The following is a 10,205-nucleotide window of genomic DNA, read 5'->3' on the forward strand; positions in this document are numbered from 1 at the left end:
CTTTAGGGACTGGATGAGTCATATCCAAGGTTATCGGCCGGTATATTTAGACAACGAAGTAAAGAAGAAAATCATAGACCACTTAGAAGAGCCAACCCCGCAAAGTCTACGGAAGACATTGAAAAAATTAAAGCTAGGGAAATATTACAAAGCTATTCCCTATCTTTTGTCTGAAATTACCGGTAAGTCTATTCCTGAGGTTTCTGATATGACAAAAGCCGAGTGGATGTTTTGTCGGCTGGATAAGGATATTCCTTATTACCCTGACGTAATCTATGAAATATTTTACAAAATAGACCCCAACCACCCCCTATTAGGATGGATTCCGAGAAAATAAAAATGCAAAACTGGCGTTCATTTTGCCAGAAACCCCACTGGGGAATGCATCGCGCAGAACACCAAGCTATCCCCAGTGGGGTTTTTAGCATTTTGGGCTTACGGGGCTTATTTCATCCCGCGCCAGAGGCCCTCTAGTACATACACATATATCTTTCTTACGACCCACCAGAGGGTGAACTCCGGACAGCGTCCCGAGACACCCCCTGACTTTTCCAACTTTTCCTCGCGAAACCCCCCATCGCGGGGTTGAATCGCACTTTCTATCTTTTCCACCCCTCCCCCCACGGTTGCTGTGAGTGGGGGAGGCTTTTTTTTTCACTCACAGCAACCGGTCCAAATGCGTCTACAGCGAGGCTCGAACTCGGGACTTTAGGCCTCCCCAGCTCCAAAGTCCACGATCACAAGCGAACGCCAGACACATCTGGACGCTTATGTATGTGAAAATTATTATATTTATGTCTTACACTCTAATTTGCATATTTTCTAGACTGACGTTCGATATGTAAATAGAATCCTGTTACGCTTTTTTCAAAGCAGATGTTTACTGAGCAAGCTTTCTTTGAAGCTCTTCTTTTGCCTCCTGGTAGATCTTTTTGCGAGATTCCTCGGAAAGATCTTTTACGACTGTTTTTTTATTCCTTATGTCCGACTTTAATTTCTCGTACTTTTCCTCTTCAGCTAAGATAAGCGAGAATTCTACGTCGTCTATCTTTCTGTCACGCAAAGCCTTTGAGACAAGATCGGTAATTGTATTTACTTTAGCCCTTGACAGAGCTATTGTCGTGTCATGCTTGGATATTTTGCTTGACAACTGTTTCATAATGCCCGTAGCAACGGCTGAAATAATACCACAGGCTGCCCCAACGCCGGCCAAAGGAACTCCAACGATTATTCCCGGCCCAGTAAGCGAAGCAGCAACGCCGGAGCCCGTTAACACAACGGATATGGATCCTGAAGTTATCGAGATCTTATGTAGCGTACTCCGGGCTGTGACGTACTTTTTTCGGACTTTTTCGTAGTGTTTTGTTTGCCCTTCCAAGTAAGCCAGGATTAAGTTCGCTTTATTAAGCCTGAAATTCTCCGCGTTTAGTTCGTTAGGTGTAGTATAGGGAACATCTGGGTACAACTTAGGTGCTGATGGTATAACATCCATTATATATAGTATGTACGACGCTTTTGGGAATGATATTGAGGACCAGCCACATCACGATAATCGAGATTACTGGAATTGGAGAGCATTTAGGAAGATGTTTCCGCATGCAGACCCTAGTAAGTTTGAGCGTAGACCTGATGGGATTTACTTCAACGGCGAAAGAATGTACAGTAATGCGGACTTGGAGCCAAAGGCGACCGCCAAGCATCCTAAGATTTTACAACCAAAACCCGTGCATAAAGAAAGGCTACCTAATTTTCCAAAGAATCTATTAATAACCAACCAAGATTACCAATTTTACGATGCCGAAGGTGGTGTAAACGACTTTGATAAAATAGTAACACATTTGAAGATTCCAGTGGGTAAGCAAACCTTTGACGTAGTAATAAGGGATATCTTTAAGGATTTTAACCTTACGCACACTTCAGGAAAAGAAGCCCACGAATGGTTAAAGGGGCCTAACTTTAAGTACTGGCCGCAGCAGTTAAACTTTGCCGTCTGGGCGGCTACAAAGGGCTGCGGGGTTGCCGCGGATATGTTCGACATTGCCTTTCTAAGGTTCCACGTTGCCTTTACTATGCGGCGCATATTGAAGGAGCTTAATGTACCATTACCGGGGGAAAAGCCATTCAATAGAATGAATAACCACTACGATTCCGCTGCCCTAGAAAGACTAATGAATGAGTTTAAGCCGCAGCAAAAAGACTTTCGTTATCGGGAGGGCGCCACGCATGGCTTGGGCATTATTTATGCTTGGCATGTTGACGGCGTGCGTCCGGCCGACATGTATCATCAAAAATACCCCGGGGTCCTAAAGTTTTACGACTTGGGTGGTCGTAAGAATGACGTTACACTGATCGATAGGATTGAGACGATTTACCCCAGTCCTTGGGATCCGTTTGTATTATTAAAAGGAAAAGGCCTAAGAAACCTAGCTCGAATTAACCGCAGCATTGAAGCATTCGTCTACTGCACCCTGGGAGCGCAGGTAAATACCCGCAGCCCCATTGTTGGTTCCCAAGGTGCTTCGCGGGAAACGCAACAAGAATTCCTTGTCCTTTTTGAGTCCGCAATAATAGAAAATGACATATCCAAGTCGGTGCAGAGATATCAATTAGCGGTGCAGCAATCCAAAGTGCGATTAGATTACGCCTTGAGTCCTGGTTGTTGGTTGATGCCAAGTAATTTGGTCATCAACACTAATTCCGTTGTGGGTTACAACAACAAGCTGCAGCGAGCTACTAAGGATATGAAGTTTGGGGCGAATGACGTGAACTCTGACATGGCCAAGGGCATTCCTCACTTCGTAGAGAAGCCAAAAAAGTCACACGAAACGAAGCTACCCGTAGTTAAGGTATCAAAGAAGGTTTTGACTACGATACCCGAGGAATATGACCATAACTTACTAAAAGCCGGCTTAGCCACCGCAGGCGTTGGTCTGAGCTATTATATATGGCGATGAACAACCCCTACGTAGCTGGAGTAGATTGTGTTTATACGACTTACGCAGGCGAGAAAAAATACACCCAAGCATCTTGGGTTGATGTCACGGGGATGTCCGTAGACTTGAACTACTCGGGAAAGAAGTTGATATTATGCAGCATTTCTTTGGGGGCTGTTAGCAGTGCGAATGTAGGATTTCGTTTCTGCGACGACAATGGAGTATTACAGCCCATGCGCGTGAAGACGAACAACAGAGAGCCTACGCATTTCTCAGTAGAGCCACCAACGAATAGCTCTGAGAATCTTTCCGTTTGGACTTTTCATATGGTCGCCGACTGCCACGGGAAAGTAAAGGTACAAATGCGCGTAGATGACTCCGGGAGCGTTTGCATAAATAGCATAGAAAATCAAAGGGATACTGTCTATAACCACATGACCATCAGCGCTTTGACGGTGATGAGCCTCTAGAAGCAAATTTATCGAAGGGGACTTGTTCCCTGTAATATATGAATCCATACGTGAGGGAAACGCGCTATGCCCACCGCTTAGATGAAGAGGGATATGACAACGGCGCTTGGCATGACGTTGGACTGTGGGTTGAAGTTGGGGGCACTGCATTGGTTATTTGCACTATTAGCATTAATGCGAACACGTATGCGAATGTGGGGTTTAGGCTTATCGATGAGAATAATGAGCCCCTGCTTCCTTATCGAACTTCAACGAACACTAGGAAAGTTACCCATTTTTCGATGGAGCCCTACACTGGGTCCACTAAAGACCTAACGCCAGTGACTTTTCATATGCTAGCCAATTGTAAATATGCTAAGTTGCAAGTCACTTCTGATGACGGCAAGTTTGGAATAAATCGCATAGGTCGCAGGCCTGCTAATGCAGTCTGGAGTCATAAGCCCATTTCTACCATGAGTGTGTTGCCGTTGGTTCCGAATTACCAGGGCGGTGCTAATACTGTCTTTCATTATCCTCAAAGCAGGACACCGTCCGATGAGAAGGATAAGATCAAGCCTTCATCTTCTTCAGGAGGACCACCCCAATAGCTACGACTAATATCCAAATGTTATTCCCCACGAACTTCAACAGTTCACCGCCGGCTCTAAGTGCCAGGCCAAGAACGCTACCAAGCAGCCCAGGAAGACCGGCTGCCACCTTTTTTCCCAAGTCCGTCAGCCCATTGCCTAATTTCTTTACGCCTGCGCCTGTAGCCTTAAGCGCGGACAAGACTACTCCTAGTACGCTGCTAATACCGACTGCGAATGCCAGTGGAACGCCATACTTCAAAAGGGCTCTTTTTACCTTTTCCTTGGTGGTGAGCCCCAACTCCTTTTCCAGGCCTTCTTTTTGTGCCTGTAATTTCGCAAGGCGTACCTCTAGGTCTTCTGTTTCCCTTTGGGCAGCCTCCCTTTCCTCTTCAGTACGAGTTTGGTCATTAATTACCTCCTGCTGCCGCTCCAGTTGCCCCTCTAAGTCTTCAATGGCCTGGCTCATTTGCCGAATTTGCTCCTCTTTAATGTTGATTTCAGCAACCAACTGCCGCCGTTCCTCTAAAGAGCCGGCTATGGTAGTTTGTAAGTCCTTAACATCTTCACCCCTTAAGTCCAAGTCTTGCAGGACAAGTTCGAAGGCCCTTTGAGCCTGGTTTCTTTCGCGTTGGGCGTGGTTTCTTTGTTCTCTCATTTCTGTTATTTGTTGATTTTTGTCGTCGATTTCTCTCTTTTGAGCATCGAGGAGCAGTCGGTTTTGTCTCATGTAATTTGCTTCCCTTTCCTCCAACGTTTCTTGTAGTTCCTCGGCGCGTTTTTCTAACGCAACCTTTTCATTCAGGGTTGCCAACCTTTCTAACGCACTCCGGGTAGCTAGTTGGAAACCTCTTAATCTTGAGACGTCACCCCTAACGTCACCATTCTCATAAAAAAGGAGCTGTGGTTTCGTCCAGCGGTCTTTGTCGGGAAATCTAAGGTCTTGGACGCTTATGAGGACTCTCCCGCCACGCTCGGTAAGCCTTACGTCATCAGCCTCAAAGCGGGAATAGCGCTGCGTTAGCTCTTGCGTTGCCCACTCTACGGTTTCTTGTTCGGGTTCCTCATTTATGTTTTGAAGTTCCAAGTACTCAGGAACGGGGCCGCGGTTCTTTGATTGCCACATGCGATTTAAGGCCGCCTTGAAGCTTCTCCACCTACTGCCATACTTGCTTGCCAAAGCCATGTCGTAAAACAAAGGCTTTGCCTCCGCGTTTTTAGTCCATTCATCAAATTCTTCATCGTTAATGTCGACTTGACCTTCTTCGGTAAGGGGGTCAAAATCCGTTCCTTCTACTTCCATTATATATGATAAGCTCAAAGTTAAACCCCAACGTATTACCTAAGCAGGTTGGTGGACTAAAGGCAGAACGCACCTTTCACCGGGTCACATTCACGCCCAGCAGCGCAAAGCCAGGAGAAACCTTGTATGTAGGCGTACCCCGTCTAACGGATAACCTAGTCTTAGTACCCGGTACCTTGGCTTTAAGGTTCGACCTAGCGGTACAGTCAAGCCCCACAGATGAAAGGATTATTGTTAACAACGTGGGTCGCAACTTGGTCTCTAAGATGAGGATTAAGTTTGCCGAGGAATCCCTTTTGGACTTAAATAGGTACGATCTGTATACCACGTACAAAGACTTATGGTTGACAGCCTTTGACCGCGCGCAAAGGATAGAACAAGGAATTGGCAGTGTCATTCTACGTAAGGTCCGCACACCTACGAAAACGCAACCTACTGACGGCAGTGGGGAAACCGCAGTAGCAGACGCAAAGCGAATAAAGACCGCCTATGGTAGCAAGTATGTCATACCACTGGACTTTGAAGTAATCACAAATCACGGTGTGTATTACCCAAGACAGTTATCCGAGCTACAGTTTGAAGTAAGTTTAGCAGATGCTAATAACATCATCGGCGGGCTGACCACTGCACTTACCACAACAACCCCATACTCTATCACCAACTTAGAGCTGCAGTATGAGACCGTGTACAGCGAAGAGCTGGCCCGTAGCGCTGGCATGGAATACAGCTCCGGAAAGGCATTCCTTTACGACCACGTGGTGATGTATAAGACGTTTAGCTTCTTGGACAAGGCGGACGAGGTTATTAACCAAAGTATTAACCTCCCCCGAAGAAGTCTCACGGGGTTAATGTTGGTGTTTGCCAAGCCCTATGAGGCTGGCAAGCGCGACTCAGAAGCCTTTCATAAACCCAACATCACCAACGTGGGGGTGAATGTCAACGGCGTTCCAAACAAGGTCTACTCCCAGGGAATAAAGCCCGCAGACATTTACAGGGAGGCAATGCGTAAGTTTGGCGACCAAATTAGCCCTGAGGAATGCTTTAAGGATAAGTACGCGTTATGGATTGACATGCGCACGACCAACGACGAAGACCTACATGGTCAGGGGTTACGTCTAGTAAATACCCAGGATGGTATAACATTAGAGATCAAGCGCACCAAGAATGCCTCCGCGAGCGACGGCGACAAGATAAACTGCTACGTTTTCGTGGTGTCTGACGCGCAACTGAGCGTGGAAATGAATCAGCTAAAGAGCGTTGCGTATTAACAAAATCCTAGAAAAAAAATAAGATATATGTCTAATATACCATGTTACGCGTCTTTGAAAACAACAACATCAAACTGCAATGCATAGTGCAAGGCGAAACTTTGTACTTTAAAGCGAAGGAAGTGGCTGCTGCGTTGGACTATGAGAACACGGCTAAGGCTATTAGCGACCACGTATCTGAGAAAAACAAGAAAAGGCTGGGCGAGATGAACTTAACGAATCGTTATGCTTCTACTATGCACCCACGTTCCTTATTTATATCAGAGCCTGGCCTGTATCAACTAATATTTAGCTCCAAGCTACCTAAAGCCGTGGAATTACAAGATTGGGTATTCGAGGAAGTCCTACCCGCGCTAAGGAAGACTGGTAAGTACGAATTAGACAAGCGCTTTAATAGTCCTAACAAGTTGGTATTCAAAATAGAAAACGAATTCGACCTGCATAAAAAGGTGGTGGATTACATTCGCAAGTATTACCCTCAAATGCTCGTAACGCCCGGCCTAGGCGAACTGCAGGACAGCGACGGCAAGCGCATAAAGTGCTGGCAGAAAGGATATCAACGCGGTCAACCTGATCTGCTCATCCTTAATGCTCACAGGCGATACCGTGGATTCTGCATCGAGCTGAAGACTCCGAAAGGCAACGGGGTATTGTCTGAGGATCAACGCCGCCTCTTAGACGGCTACGAGGAAAATGGATTTAAGGTCATGATAAGCAACGACTACGACGACATCTGCAGAGCCATCACGGAGTATGCGCGAGGAATTCGCCTGCCTTGTAGGTGGTGCTGCAAGCGCTTTAGGAACACAGACACTTTAAAGACGCACTTAAAGATATTTCATAGAATATATGGCGTTTGAGGCTGTGAGGCAGATACACTGGCGAGAATTAAAGGAGGGCGTTACCTACGAAATAAAAAATTACGTAGCCTTTGAAGATATTGACAGGCTACGGTTGTTATTGGCGCACGAGGGTGTCACGTACAGGCTGTGGGCGCCAGATCGCGTCCGATACGTCATCGAAGGACAGGAGTTTACGCATGTGAGGTCGTATGGTAAGAAGGATGGCCGCTGGGCGTTTGGCGTCGCAAAGTGCATCCTTCCTTCGGTCCTATGCGGGTAAGTGCGTCGTTTAAGTGGGGTTCGTCGACAATGGGGGTCGGCGACTCTTTTTTAACGATGCAGTCAGCAGGGGGTTCGCACGTAATACAGTCCATATATTGAAAGGGCAATTAGGAATCCTCCAAAGAAGGCGGCTGCGTAGGCTATCATATAACCATCCCAGAATGTTAAGGATGAGGTTGTTATCTTGTTAAGGAAGGTCGGAAACCATCTCAGAAACCCTTGTAGAATGTTAAGGATGAGGTTGTTATCTTGTTAAGCAGTTAGAGATGTGTTCCTCTTTTCTGACGCATCCGCAGCGGTCACACTCCTGCCTCCAATATTCTCTGTTAGTCCATGGAACACCTTCTAACGCGTCAAAGCGGGGTAATGTCCTGCTTATCTTCCTATGGTAGTCTATCCCATTCCTTAGATATTCCTCTTTATGTTCACAATTCATAACATCACCGCACCGGTAACAATCCACTCCTTCCATGTCGTAGGTCCTAAAGAGGAATCGATAAGTCTCCTCATGCCTCTTTCTATGTGTCTGAAGACGTTGGCGGCTGCTAAGTATCTTATCACAGAAACTACACTGCCTAGTCCTACAGCAAACCCCTCTCTTCAGATGTTGCTGCATTTCCTGAAGAGTGCTGAATTCCTTATTACAATCCTTACAGGCGCTTCTACAGACGCGTCTTTCCTGGTGTTGCTGCATCTTTTGAACGGTGCTGAATTCCTTATTACAATCCTTACAAACCTTACTAATTGGCTTCTTCGTACAAACTCCATGCCGAACATGGTATTGCAGTCTTTGCTTGGTGCTAAACACCCTCTTACACATCAAACAGTCCATATATACTTAACTATATTTTAGCCTCCATTTAACATCCTTTAACAAGATAACAACACATTTCTTAACATTCTATGGGCATCTCAGAATAGTTTTCAGCCCTACTTAACAAGATAACAACTTTATCCTCAACATTCTACAAGGGTTTTTGAGGAGTTTCGTACCCTACTTAACAAGATAAGAACTTCATCCTCAACATTCTAAGGCATCATACTTACATGGGATATCTCATGAAATCCTTAATGGAATCTTTCGCCCAACCCGCCATCGTTATTAGCGCGCCAAACCGCTCTGCGCGCTTCAGACCGCACATTTCCTCATATAGCTCCTTTACGCGTCCATTCAGCCGGTCTATCTCCTCCCTTTGCATTTCGACCGTCCTCTGTAGGTCTGACTTTTCTTTAACGACGTTAACCATTGCTTTGACTGCTTCCACGGGCTCCATATATTTCAGGTAATAAATTTATTGAAAATCCCTGTGATTTTCTAAAATATCAGGGAACAAGTTCCCTTCGAAAGAAGGGATATAAATGAACCCAGATCACATGCCTTGTAACGCTCTGATAGTAGGACCCACCGGCTGCGGAAAGACCCAATTCGTGGTAGAGCAGCTATTAGGACCCTTTAGATACCGTTTCGACTACATAGTGCTGCTTTGTCCCACCTACGTGAATAACCGCACCTGGACGGGCATAGGAGTGAAAGATGACGACTTCTTTGTGGATATTTTGGACCCCAACGAGTTATCTGGACACCTAAAGGTTTGGCACAAACAATTCCCTAAAGATACGCAAACCCTCCTCATACTGGATGACATTGACTGTGGGGACGACGTAAAAAGACGCACCTCCGAATTAGTGAAGCTCGCCTTTAGTGGTAGACATGACAATATCAGCGTTTGGTTGCTCTCGCAGCAGCTCACCAGTGTCTCCAAGCCCTTTAGGGAAAACATAGGCTCCCTGGTCGTATTTTATACTCCAAGTAAGTCTGACCTGGAAACCATCTTAAGCGACTACGGCGGCGAGATAAGCAAGGAACAGTTGAATGAATACATGCGGCATTTGAAGACGCACCAACATTCCAAGATGATCTTCTCTTTGAGGTTTCCCTACACGGTTGGAATCTATGATTCCTAATGTATATGGAGATTGAGCAGCTGATAGATGAAGTCCCCACACAGCTAGATGAAAGTAACCTTAAGGAACAACTTAACATCCTGGTGTCATCTGGGAAGTGTAAAGAAATGATAGGCAAGGAACTCACCCATGAGCAAGTTAACAAGTTGTCGGAAGAGGAGGTTAAGAAGTTCCATAAGAGGTACGAGGCCGCCCTTGCAAGTAAGACCACGGACGCCGTAGCAGACTCCGCTATCCGACTTGCCACCAAGCTTCTTGGACTTGCGCTGCCCATAGACGACGTGGAGCAACTGCGGAAGGACATAAGCGAGGACTATGTTATTGCTCAAGAACTTAAGATAACCTGTGGGTGGTTGTCTTTGAAGTGCGGTAAGTTAATGGCAGTCGCCTCTGCGGCACTTCACGTAGCTCAGCACGTTGACTTGAAGGAGGTACTAGGTTCCTTTGGAACATCTTGAAAGGACTTTAAGAAGGACAGAGAAGTCGAAAGGGTATTCGAGGCGGCACTTGCTGAGGTACCTGATCAAGTCGCCTCAAGTCCTTCTTAAGTACTTACTTAAGTCATCCTCAAGTACC

General features: G+C 46.1%; 1 protein-coding gene across 1 annotated transcript; it reads left to right on the forward strand.

Annotated features, from left to right (window-relative positions):
* Positions 1–1,596: 1,596 nt before the first annotated feature.
* Positions 1,597–7,662, forward strand: LOC148909347 (uncharacterized). Its single transcript, XM_089034098.1, has 5 exons — positions 1,597–1,608; positions 1,758–2,261; positions 2,430–2,784; positions 6,805–6,906; positions 7,385–7,662. The coding sequence occupies exons 1-5, from the start codon at positions 1,597–1,599 to the stop codon at positions 7,660–7,662; spliced, it is 1,251 nt and encodes a 416-aa protein (XP_088890224.1).
* The last annotated feature ends 2,543 nt before the right edge of the window (positions 7,663–10,205 follow it).

Source organism: Actinia tenebrosa, unplaced genomic scaffold (assembly GCF_029948245.1).
Source record: "Actinia tenebrosa isolate PJP-AT-01 unplaced genomic scaffold, QUT_ActTen_1.0 PGA_scaffold2__45_contigs__length_23673736, whole genome shotgun sequence".
Taxonomy (NCBI): domain Eukaryota; kingdom Metazoa; phylum Cnidaria; class Anthozoa; order Actiniaria; family Actiniidae; genus Actinia; species Actinia tenebrosa.